Here is a 12,480-nt window from a genome sequence, read left to right as displayed (position 1 = left end):
CTCACCACAACCCCAGTTGGTCCAGAGAGGCTGCTGTTCCTGGGCCTCTCAGCCTACCAAAGGTCTCCAGAACTGGAAGCACACACTCTGTGTGGGCTTCCTGGGTCCCCTCTCAGTGGCCAAGAGGATTGTGAAACCCAGGACCAGAGTCTCTGACTGGAAGAAGATGAGACCAAGCTGGACATCCAGACCAGGTGGAGACCCTTGGAAATGGGCAGAAGCACCATGTGAGCCTACTCACCCTGGAGATTGCATCCAATGCCTCAGTGGGACACTGAAGTGGCACTGGTCTCCAGATAAAAGTCTCGAAGGATGCTAAGGCACTTTTACTGGTCTCCAGAGAAATAGACAAACTAGAAATTTATTTTTAATTATTTTTATTTTATGTGCATTGGTGTTTGCCTGCATATATGTATGTGTGAGGGTGTTGGGTCCCCCAGAACTGAAGCCACAGACAGCTATGAGCTGCCATGTGGGTGCTGGGAACTGAACCTGGGTTTTCTGGAAGGGCAGGTAGCGCTCCCAACAGCTGAGCCATCTCTCTCCCTCCCCAGACCAGGACTTCAAAGCTGGAGTGTGTAACTTGTGAGTGGATGGCAAATGGATGTGTAGATGGCTGTAATGGTCCCACAGCCCTGTAGCTGCAGGATCTGAGTGCTCTTCAACCTGTGGTCACTTTATCCGAATGGACACCCAATAGGAGGTGACCAGCACGGGGTTATGTGTGTGACCCTGAGGTATCACCTCTTAGGTCGCTGCAAGGGGGGGTCAAGGCAGGTGGTGAAGCAGGCACCTGCTTTCGAGAGAAGCTGGTCTCCAAAAAGCCCACCCTATGCACCACACGGGTTAGGCACCTAGAAATTCCTGTTTAGGAAACCCTTCTGTTCATGGGGTAGGCACAGCCTACCTATCAGTCCTGTAAAGTCTGATAAGCTTTGAAGACACCAAGGAAGCACCTCCGTTAACTACTCCCAAAGGGTGAAATCTTGCCCATGGAAACCACCTCCCAACTGGCTCCAATTACCCATGCCACATGATGCCAAAGCAGTCACAAGACCACCTGATCCTGCCCCTCCAAAGACATCTGCCCCACCACTGAGAGAAACACCAGGCTTATTTGTGTGTGTGTGTGTGTGTGTGTGTGTGTGTGTGTGTGTGTGTGTGTGTTTGTTTGTGTGAGAGCCTGGTGCCATCCAAGAAGATGGCAGCTATGTCATACAGCCACATATTTGCCTGAAGAGAAGTGCCCTTCCATGATTGTGAAGGAATTATGAAAGAGATTTTCTCCTCACAGCCACACTTATTTCTCCTCACAGCCACACTTAAAGGATGAGCCACTCCCCAACTCAGATATGGGACATTTACTGATGGGAGCCAAAGCCTACAACAGGGGGATAGCCCTCCTATCAACAAACTCAAAGCTGCAATATGTGGAGACAGGAGACCACTTACCACGGGGGGGGGGGGTAAGAAATTTAAAACAGGGGCCAAATCCTCCAGGTCCTAGAAGGTGTTGAACCCCCCAGGGGAGTGGCAATGGTGCAATGCTAGGCTCACACAAACAGCCGAGGTCTAGCCTGCGAAGCCACAGATCCTCAGCCCCCATTACCCGCTAGAAGGCGTTTACACTCCAGATGCTCCCAAAGCGCCCCTCATATAAGCCAGAAGAAAGAAAATGAGCACCTGATGAAGAAGCTACTAAAAAATCAGAAGACTGTCGCACGCCTTTAATCCTGGCGCCTGAAAAGCACAGGCACGTGGATCTCTGTGAGTTTGAGGCCAGGTCTACAAATAAGAGTCCCAGGACAGCTAGGGCTATACAGAGAAACCCTGTCTTTAAAAAAAAACAAAAAATCATCTTCATTATCACCGTCATCAGGAGGAGGAGTGGCTGATTAAGTCACAGCAAACAAATGGGACTGCAAGAAGAAACAAAGTCGTCATGATCACCACAAGAGATCAACACTCTTCCTCTACGATTGATAGAACAAGTGTAGAGACAGCAGGGCGAGCGTGGAGGAAATGCAGGTCAGGGCCAGAGCTCTGGCCAGGCCTGCACAAGACCCTGAGTTCAGCCCTCAGTACAAGAAGCAGAGGAAGCAGGATAAGGAGGGCCAGGAAGGGGAGCGGGAGGAAGAAGAAGAAAAAGAGGGAAAGGAAGCAGAAGGAGCAGATGCAAGAATTAAAACACGCCCCCCCCATAAGCCTGGAATTTTCCAGAACACTTACTCAACAGCTGTGGCATACCCTAGTGCCCCTCTTACATTGGGAAGCCAGCAGGTACAGCCGCACTCCACGGTTAGGCTTCGGAGATGCTAGTTGAAGACCAAAGAGAGCTGAACACCAAGCCTTGGGGTCACGCCCTCCTTGAGAGTAAGGAGCGGAAGATCAGGAGAGCCTGGCTGTGAGGGAGACCCAGGCCAGGTGTGGAGGGTTGGTGACACTGACCACAACACTTTCTGGGAACACAAGGACTGGGAAGGAGAGCTGGAAGTGTTCACGGCAGGGTTCGTTGCACTGATTTCCAAGGAGTTTACCAGAAGGAGCAGTAGAGATATGGTGCTTATGGGGATGTGACAGGGTTCTTGCTCTTTCTTACCTTGCTTTGCTTTGCTTTGTTTCTGAGACGGAATCTTCATGTGTAGCCCAGGCTATCCTGGGATTTGTGATGCTCCTGCCTCTGCCTCTCTAGTGCTGCGATTTAACAGATGTTCATCCTGGACCATTTTAAAGAAGTAGGCTGGGTGAGGGAGGTAAAAATCAGCAAGGCTAGCCAGGCGTTGGTGGCGCACGCCTTTAATCCCAGCACTCAGGAGGCAGAGGCAGGCAGATCTCTGTGAATTCGAGGCCAGCCTGGTCTCCAGAGTGAGTGCCAGGATAGGCTCCAAAGCTACACAGAGAAACCCTGTCTCGGAAAAAAAAAATCAGGAAGGCTGAGGGAAGAGGGGTGTGGGCACCCGGGGAGTAGTGATCTTGGCTGGGGACATAGGTTTTGGTAAGAAATGTAGCTGGTACCAATAGACAGTCTGAGAGGGAAGGAGTTAGGCCCTGCCAGGGCGTCGAGGGTTCGGGTGAATTGGCTGCCCAGGTAGACGCTCTTTGGTAAATCTTCCCTGTGGATGGTGGGGTACACCAGGTGGATGGGGAGGTGGGGATGGAAAGGAGGCCCCTGAAAGTGAGAGAAAATTCCCTACCACTAGAGGGCGTGAATGGATCATTCTGTTACTGTTGGCGAATGACTTCCCTAGGACCTGATTTAGTTCAATACTCACCCTAAGGCCCATTTAACACAGAACCAAGACAGAAAGAGAGGTGGATCCTGGAACAAGCTTCATCCAAAAGCGTTCTTCAGTGAGGTGAAATGCCAGCTGTGTCCTCCAGCAGCGCCTAACAGCCCAAATGGTGTAGTCTGGGAAGTAGGCAGGGAAGGCCCAAACCTTTATGTACTCTGAGTACCCGAGGGCTTGGGAACAAACAGTAAGCAAATGTTTACTGTTTGCCACACCTGACAGTATTGTCAGCAGTAGGGTTGATTATGAATGAATGGCTCGACGTGAACCAGGTCTGATAGGACACTCCATGTCCCCAGTGCTGGAATTACAGGCCCAAATAGGATGAGTTGGAAGCTTGCTCCAGTTTGAAGTCAGCGTGCTCTATATAGTGAGTACTAGGCCATCCAGGGCTACATGACAAGACCTTGTCTTTATTTTATTTAATTTAGTTATTTGTTTGTTTTTGAGACAAGGTTTCTCTATGTAGCTCTGGCTATCCTGAAACTCACTATGTAGACCAGGCTGGCCTCAAGCGCAGAGATCTACCTGCTTTTGTCTCCTGAATTCGGGGATTAAAGGTGTGTGCCACCACCGACATGCTAAGACCTTGTCTTAAAAAAAAAAAAAGAGGCCCATATGGGATTCAGACAAGGGGTATAAGGCAGCATAGCCTGGACACTGTGGTTTGACAGGGGTCCCCGTGGGAGACTGCTGTGCAGGGTGGGAGGGAGAGCAGGAGAATGAGTCTGGCACCAGCTGGGCCCCAGAAGTACTCCATGCAGTGTTTAAAAGGGATACTGGGAATGGGCAAGATCTGTATACAGCATATCAGCAATTTATGACAAAATTATATGTACTCTAGCAGCTACCATCACCCCCATCAGCTGAGACAGTTCTCCCCCCAGCACCTCTCAACAATTGAAAGCAGATCCTGTCATAGACAGGAAATGATGGAAAGGTCAAGGTAGGGTCCCATCCCCACCCGGAATCAGCTGAGTCCTATGCCACCAGGCAGAAAGGTACCTTCAAACAAGCTCTGTTCCCCATCGTCCCATCATCCCTGTCTGGCCAGCCTCTGGGATGATGCACTTAGATGTCTCAGCAGCCTCTGTGCAGCAAGCAGCTACTCAAGTGTGCCTATTCTTACTGTATTGAAAACAAACACGTTCAGAGAAAAACAAACAAACAAGCAGGTTTTGTCTGCTTTTAACTTTTTGTAGATGAACTGTTTCTGTCGTCTTTGAAATAATGATGATAATCCCAAGTCTGAGGCTGCTATCTGTCCCCTGACTTGGAGCCAGGGTGCAGACGTGCGGGTCCCTTGCATGACTGCCTGCCTGCATTTCCCAGGAAGATGCTGATTCATTCATTGTAGCCAGTGTGCAATCAGCCCCCGCCCCCAAGTCCCTGCAGGGTTCCAATCTCAGCCCTTTTTTGTCCTTGTTCCTGTCTCTGCAGGTTATGCAGTGGGAAGCGGTGGTAACACAGCTCCTGGGGTAAAGTGGGCATTCAGTACTGGTCACTGCTGGTGCTTCAGCATTTCCATAGCACCAACTCAGGGTCTGTCCCCTCACCTCTGGAAAGGTTATTTACAACTTCTTGGACGCATCATACCAGAGTGGACTAACGGAGAGAGGATGGGGATACTTATCTGTTCTCTCTCACACACACAAGCTTCTAGAAGAATCATCTGACTAGTTCTGGGCTCCCATCTGCAGCCTCTGGGACCTGGCACTGGGTAATTGCACAAGGGATAAGCATATTGTAGGGCTCACCGTTTTCCAAAGATGATTTGGGAGAATCAAATCATGCCATCATCAGCCTACCAATCAGGACTCGGCTTTCTAACTGCATTATCATATTTTTAAAGATGACTTAGCTCCCTGTACCCAACTGAAAAAGCGAGTTATGAATCTGAACTTTCGAAGGCCAATTACTATCCCTGAGAAAGGAAGCAAGCAGCCCGATTCTGGCCCTTTTGTTCTCCGTGTATGGGAGGAGGGGGCAGTGAGTCAGAAGCAGGGAAACTTAGTTGAGAGGCATCCCAGCCCCTGCCGACCCAGATTCTTGAGCCCACAGGACGGCTTGCAGGTCCAGGGCTTGAGCAGTACTGCTGTCAGTGGATTCAATCATGAGGGTCCTCCTCTTACAGACACATCACTCTTGCTTGGTAAATGACACTGTCTTCCCAAGTCAGGTCCCATCACATCTCGATGCTCTCTGCAACCCAGGTTTCTTTGGACCTAACCTTATAATGCACAGCAGCCGTCGCTCCACCCATAACCTTCCCTTCCTAGAGGCCGGTTCCTCAGCTGAGAACGTCTCCCCTTCCACCCTTTTCCCGTGCCGGATTAGCGAGGCTAACTGTGGGCACGCCCCTCATCTCCTCTTCCTCCCCAAAACACATCTTCCCATGTGTATCTAAAACCGGGTGGGCTGAGGTTGACGGAGGCACTCCAGGCTCGTTTACGCATTCAATGGGAGGCCTCGGGCTGTTTAGAACAACGCCGGGCCGAGGACGAGTGCTCACTGAATGTCGACTCTCGTCAACGCATTCCTCATACACTACTCGTGGAGCCCGGGATACATAGTCTCTGCGACCCTGCCACGGACAGAGACCGACGCCGTTCCTGGACCACTTCGGGGCGGAGACACGCGGGCCCCGCCCTGCTCTGACTACAAGTCCCGAAAGGCCACGCGGCGCCCCCCCCCCGCCTCGCCCCGGCCTCCAGGCGCATGCGTAACGTCGCGACGCCGGACCGCGAGCGGGCGCCGGTGGCTGCAGCCAGCGGGCGGGGCGGGGCCGGCGGGAGCGGCGGCCTTTAGGGCGGAGCCGGCTCCGCTGTCCGCAGTCGGCCGCGGGCTAGCGGACGCAGCGTCTCCGCGCTCCGGTTCCTCTCGCTCGCTCGCTGCGCTCCGTCTCGCCGGGCGGGGGGGCCTCCCTTCCTTCCCGACTCTCCCCTCTCTCTCTCTCTCTCTGCCTCCCGCGGATCCGCCATGTCGGAGCCGGGCGGCGGCGGCGGCGGCGGCGGCGGCGAGGACGGCTCGGCCGGCCTGGAGGTGTCGGCCGTGCAGAATGTGGCGGACGTGGCGGTGCTCCAGAAGCACCTGCGCAAGCTGGTGCCGCTGCTGCTGGAGGACGGCGGCGACGCGCCGGCCGCGCTGGAGGCGGCGCTGGAGGAGAAGAGCGCCCTGGAGCAGATGCGCAAGTTCCTGTCAGACCCGCAGGTCCACACGGTCCTGGTGGAGCGCTCCACCCTCAAAGGTGCGCGGCGCCCCCGCCCCGGCCCCCGGGGCCGCCCGGCCGCCCCGGCCCCGCCGCCGGCCGCACCGTGGGGTCGCTTTGTCTCCGCCGCCGCCTCTCAAGATGGCCGAGTTGGGTGGAGACGGCGTCTCCCGGGCCTGGCCCCGCGGCGGCTGGGCCGCATCCCGGCCGGCCTCCAGAGTCGGTCACATGAGCTTTCCGGTTTCGATTCGTGTCCAAGCCCAGCCCGCCTGGGGATGGATGAAGCGTCTAGGGCAGCCGGGGTGCTGGCCCCTGCCCGGGTTCGGGAACCCTTGGGGTGGAGGGAGCCGCAGCGGGCGGGCCCTGGGCTCCCAGCGTCTCTGGCCTCCCTTGGCCTCCCAGCATCGATGCCGAGTGGGTGTATCTCCCCCTCTTACGAACCGGGAACCCGGGTCCCGTGGCTGCCCCAAGGTCGCCAGCTAGTGCTGGACCTAGCGGTCTCCTGTCCCTTGCTTGTTCTGCTGATCACGTCTTGAAATCCTTGATTAGCGTGACCCTAGTGACAGATGGCCGTGTCACATTTAAGTCTGATTTCAAAGATCTGAAAAATGTTGGGTACCTAGTTGGGGAAGGAGGCAAAAAAGCTGGCATACTCCAGTTGCCTCCTGCAATGGAGACACTCACAGCATCATCCCTAGATGCATGCGGAATCTGGAGCTTGCTTGCAGGATTCCTTCCTCCTCGAGCGTTTGAAACTGGGGAGCACATGTTGGTGAATGGGTGTGGCATCCCCCTAGGGGTCCAGAGGTGCTGTCCACGTAAAATTTAAAGTTGGCACTTAAGAGATTGAAGATGGCCGGAGAATGATGTTTGCTAGCAAGTTCCTTAGAATTTCAAAGGCTGTGTGGTTCCGTGTTAGAAAACTGGTGTCACTGCCGTTCTTTCGGATAGTTTGTATCTTTCATATAGTTTGTATCCCGTAAAGGCTATTCTTATTTACAAAATGTTCATTGTGGACTTGGTTTGCACCAGAAGTTAGAAGATAGCAAAATATTTTTCTTTGATCCACAAGGAATGTTTAAAGCATTGTGCTGTTGGTGCTCGTTTAGTTTAATGTAGTTTATGGCTGTTTCCTTTACATTTGGAGTTTGTATTCCTGCATGGAAATAACTAGTGTAAAAAAAAGGGGGGGACGACAACTTTTGAACCCCAAAACATGTTAACGATATAGAAAATTTGAAACATACCTGGAATCTACCCATTAGAGCTGTGGGATCTCTGAACCATGCTCTTTTGTGGGGGGTGGGCAAATAACATTATTTTACTAAAATAATTTTTAACCAATATGTTTAAATATTTTGAGTAGTTTGACCCTAATTCTTTTATATTCTTTGTTGCAGTTTCTGTATTGAAATCAGTGATTTAAACACAAACACAAAAAACATGAGTCATGGTTTCTCTTTATGAAAGAAACCACAACCACCCCCCCCAAAAAAAAAACAGGCAAAAACTAATAAGATAAAAAATGCCAAAACAGTAAAATGAAACAAAAAGTCCACAAAAAATACCATTGACTTTGTTGGCCAACTACTCCTGGGCATAAGGCCTGCCCTGAAGGAGTGGTTGATTACCCATTGAGACTTCATTGGAGAAAACTTGTTTTCCCTTTGCCAGCAGATGTTAATTGTAGACAGGTCCTTGATGAGGGCTGGAGCCTGAGTCCACTTCCCTTTCATAGTGCTGGAGCCCCGTCTGGCTTGAACCTGTGCAGGTCTTGTGCATCCTTCCACAGGCTCAGTTAGTGCATACTGCATCAATCCTGTTGTGTCGGGAAGATTCCTTTCTCTTGAGGTCTCCACCGCCTCTCCTTTCAAATAGATCCCTGATCCTTGAAGGGGAAGGGTTTGATGAAAGGTAGAGGAGTTTTGAAAGACTCTAAAACTGGGCTCTGCAATTCTTGAGTGTGTCTACTGAGATGGGAGTGCTGGATGCTGGGAAGATAGATGCTCAGCGGTTAAGCGCACTGGCTGTTCTTGATTGGCAGCACCCACATGGGGACTCACAGCCTCTTGTGGCTTCCGTCTGCAGCAGGCACACAAGTGGTACACAGACGTTCATTCAGGCAAAACACCCAAACACAGGCAATATTAAAATTTTGGGCGGGGGGAGGGGGGTTGAGACAGATAATACTAAAGTTTTTTTTTAATACTAAAATTTTAAAAGACACATGTTTTAGTCTATTATCAATTATTTCTTCTAAGTTAACATTAGCAGTAAAAGTACTAAGTCCTTGGGACTGGGAGGTATCTCAGTTGGTAGGATGCTTATTAGCCTTTGATTTAATCCCCAACACTTCGTAGCACTTATCCATAATCCCAGCACTTGGCAGGTGGAACCAGGAGAATCAGAAGTTCAGGGTCTAATCCAAGGCCTGCCTAGACTATGGGAGACCTCATTTCCTGAAAAGAAGTATTGAGTATTAGGTTCCTTAGGCATCAGTGACTTTCTGTTTAAATGAAGTAAGGTTTGTGTCAGTAAGTGGGGTGGGTGTAACTTGAAAGGATGTTTGTTTGCAAACGTTTCAGGTTGAGAAAACCTGACTTCTCACTGAGCTCTTAGCCAGGTACCAGCATAGGGAGAGGCATGGCAGAGAAGTCATAGTCCTTAGTGCCAGAGATGAAAAAGGGATAAAGCTAAGACATTCGCATGAGAAGAGAGGGTTTGTGTGGTGATGGTGGCCACTATGACATGTTAGAGGGAAAAGAAAAGTAAAAGATAAACCCAGGAACTTGTAACCAGTCAGTTGTTGTGGGATGAAGGGCAGGAATGCCTTCAACTGCTCTGTGGTTGGCAGAAAGTTGGGAGAGAATGACCAAGCTTTATCTCCTTTCCTACCTCCCCAGTCACCACATTGGATGAAAAGTCTGCTCAGGTGAGGGCAGTGCGATTCTCGCAGCAGTTGAGTTCCATTAAGACACAGTGAGCTCCTAATTTGCACTGGTAATTTGAGATATGTTGTCTGTGTAGAATCGAGCTCATGCAAAGCCACTGCCAGTCGCCAGTGTCCACGAGTGACACAGCACAGCGAGCAGCTCAGTGATTTCTGAGCTCAGTGCTTTGATTCCTCACCTGTGTGTTAACTGTGTGTTAACCTGAACTCACAGGGACCAGGAACCTCATTCCAGATGTATTGAAATGGACCATCTGATAAGACATGGAGGTTGTATGGTGGGGTACCTTGCTCAGCTTGGGTGCAGCGGGGTGGGACTAGGTCCTGCCTCAACTTGGTACACCAGACTTTGTTGACTCCTCATGGGAGGCCTTACCTCCCTGAGGAGTGCTGGTGGGGGGTGAGGTGGGCAGAAGTGAGGGGAACTGGGGCTAGTATGTAAAGTGAAAAAAATTTAGAATAAAAAAAAAAGAGAAAAATGTAGGTTGTGTTTGTAGATAGCCTTCTAGATTGAAGGCAGTCACAGCCTTCCTGTTATTAGCAATTAATAATCAAGTGTCTTTATACAGACAGAAAGGGAGCACACAGTTCTGGAGCTGGTCCCTAACTCTGTAGACCAAGCTGATTGGAACTTGTGATCCGCCTGTCTCTGCCTCCCCAGTGCTGAGATCACAAGTGAATGCCATCAAGTTTGGCTTTTTGCAAAAGGATTATCTGATGGCAACTTATCAAACTCATAACATTATATAAATGGGGTATGGACATATTCAGACTTTAATTTCTATATTTACCAGAAATTTAGATAACAAGACGGATCCAAACGTGTTTCTCTGATTGGCCGGTAATGACTTCCCTAAGTTATTATCAGAGGGAGCTGGAATTTCACCCCGGCCGCAGGACTGTCTTAGAGTCCCTCCTGTCTGAGGATTATGTCATCGGGTGTGTCTCCCTGAGCCAGTCTAAGCTGCTGCTGTCGCACTGCGGTGCTCCTGGTGTTGGACTGCAGCATTGGCTGCAGAGCCCAGCTCACTGTGTGGAGTGGGCCATGAGCCACTTTGGTTAAGAAGTGCAGGCAGCAGGTTGTGACTGATTGCATTTCTGTGACCGATAGTACCCACTGGGGAAAACTGCTTCAGAGTTCTCAGTGTGTCGAGGGTTTCTTTTAGTGATTATAGAATGTTCTTTTATTGTCTGTATGTTACTTGAGTGTTATTTGGTGATGCATTTTATTTAATTTGGGTTTTTGGGGGCAGGATTTCTTTGTGTAACCTTGACTACCTGGAACTAGTTCTGTAGACCAGGCTGGCCTCGAACTCACAGATCCACCTGCCTCTGCCTCCCAGGTGTTAGGATTAAAGGCCTAACAAGACAGTATTTCATAATTGCCCTGCTTTGACAACATGTCTTTATGGACTTTGTCTTATACTTGCATTTTAGAGATTGCAGGCATAGGTGTGGCTACTTTCAGGAAGCAGGGTTATCTTGTAATGTAGCCAAATTTGAGTGGTTGGAAAATCAGTTGATTTATCAAGTTTTTTTTTTTCAATAGTTTTTAAAAGTTAAAACCCTCTTTGGCATTCTAAAGCTGTCTGTGTGGGCAGTCCCACGGTGGGAAGCCCTGCACAAGAGGAATATGTCGGGTCTCTTGGCAAAGTGTGGCTTCATAATCTGGATGAAAGGGCACAACCTCAGTGCTGCTCACCACTCCACAGCACTGGGTGACAGCCTTTCCTGGTCATGTTCCAGATTCTTAGACAACTGGGTGCTCCTGGGGGAGCCAAACAGCCGACAGGCGCTGACACTCTGCACCTTCAGGGGGTTGCTTTTCAGCATTCACACACCACACAGTAGACCTCTCTTTCACAGCTGAGATGCAGACTACCGACACAGTCCAGAGCAGGGACTCCCGTGCCATAGAGGAGTGGCATGCACATCAGGGATAGGCACTGCCTTATATTCTCAGTGTGCCTGAGTCCTTCAGTGTACTGTCAGAAAATGCCAACTCCAACATAATGACTGTCATTGCATACTAGAATGTTTTGCCACCCACTTCTTCCTCTTTTTCCTAAAATTATATCAAAAGCAATTGTTTGGAAGAAATGTCTCTGGGATAAGATGAATTACATATCATGCTTTGTAGTGTGGATTTTGTTTTAACATTAGCTTACAAAGAAATGGTTTTCATTATACCATTTGCATACATAGCTGTCATTTTACTTTGTTGTCATTCAGCTCATTACCCTCTGCTCTCCCCCTCCTCCCTGATCCCCTCTTACTGCTCCCCTACTTTCCCCAAATAATTCTCAAGGTGTTTTCCAGCCTAATGTCTTGGGGACCATTTACTTAACACTGTTACCCGGATAACAGGGCTGATAGTCCTGCCAGCCTAGGGCTGACTGTATAACATGAAATGTTGAATACTCAGGATGGGAAGAGATTTGTGTGTTTGGGACACAGAGGGTGAGTGTGGTGGGCTGAGACAGTGAGAATTTGGCAGAAACTACTGGCACTGGCCTTGGCACTGCCCACAGGCATGCCTGGCCCTGAGACTTCATTTGTGTCCTCTTGCTAGTTCTTCCACTAACCTAGGCACTTAGTATTGCCTGGAAGATACAGAGAAGTCAGCCTTCTTGTCCCCAAGATCACACAGCAAACAAACGCCCAACTTAGGAGTCAGGAAAAACAGGCAGTGCCAGCACCATGGGACTTGAGGGGTGGGGTGGGGTGGGGTGAGTGCCAGTCTCTTAAGACTTGATAGATAAGAAATTAAAATGCCAATGTGAATTTAATAATATTATTATGACTTGTAGAGGATGTTGGTGATGAAGGAGAAGAGGAGAAAGAATTCATTTCCTATAACATCAACATAGACATTCATTACGGGGTCAAGTCCAATAGGTAAGTAGTGAGAGTTTGCCATTATGTTAATGAGCCCCGGGTCTACTGGACGTGAGCACACCTTGAGCATAGGCAAGATTTCTAAGTCAGTGTAAATTCTGAAACACTCCAGTTTAATAGTTACATGGTGTTGG

At 49.9% G+C, this 12,480-nt stretch overlaps 1 protein-coding gene and 1 long non-coding RNA gene across 11 annotated transcripts in view; one reads left to right on the top strand and one right to left on the bottom strand.

Annotated features, from left to right (window-relative positions):
* Nucleotides 1–471: 471 nt before the first annotated feature.
* LOC103161734 lies at nucleotides 472–5,993 on the bottom strand. 9 transcript variants are annotated; one of them, XR_003485547.2, is made up of 4 exons: nucleotides 4,296–5,993; nucleotides 3,273–3,409; nucleotides 2,248–2,740; nucleotides 472–1,919 (listed from the first exon to the last, which is right to left on the bottom strand). It is a non-coding gene; the product is annotated as an uncharacterized LOC103161734 (long non-coding RNA). The 9 variants fall into 9 exon arrangements; XR_003485545.2 differs by having other exon boundaries at nucleotides 2,265–2,740; nucleotides 4,296–5,989; XR_004770203.1 differs by having other exon boundaries at nucleotides 472–2,402; nucleotides 2,600–2,740; nucleotides 4,296–5,985.
* A 93-nt stretch (nucleotides 5,994–6,086) lies between these two features.
* Nucleotides 6,087–12,480, top strand: part of Dync1h1 (dynein cytoplasmic 1 heavy chain 1) — a 61,997-nt gene continuing 55,603 nt past the window's right edge. For both annotated transcript variants that reach the window (XM_035445400.1, XM_027416595.2), the window contains exons 1-2: nucleotides 6,087–6,537; nucleotides 12,259–12,346. In XM_035445400.1, the coding sequence (XP_035301291.1) occupies nucleotides 6,270–6,537; nucleotides 12,259–12,346 (356 nt within the window). In that variant the 5' untranslated portion in view covers nucleotides 6,087–6,269. The remainder of the gene's footprint in view (nucleotides 6,538–12,258; nucleotides 12,347–12,480) is intronic.

Source organism: Cricetulus griseus, chromosome 5, assembly GCF_003668045.3.
Source record: "Cricetulus griseus strain 17A/GY chromosome 5, alternate assembly CriGri-PICRH-1.0, whole genome shotgun sequence".
Classification (NCBI taxonomy): Eukaryota; Metazoa; Chordata; class Mammalia; order Rodentia; family Cricetidae; genus Cricetulus; species Cricetulus griseus.
This window is presented reverse-complemented; position numbering and strand designations above follow the sequence as displayed.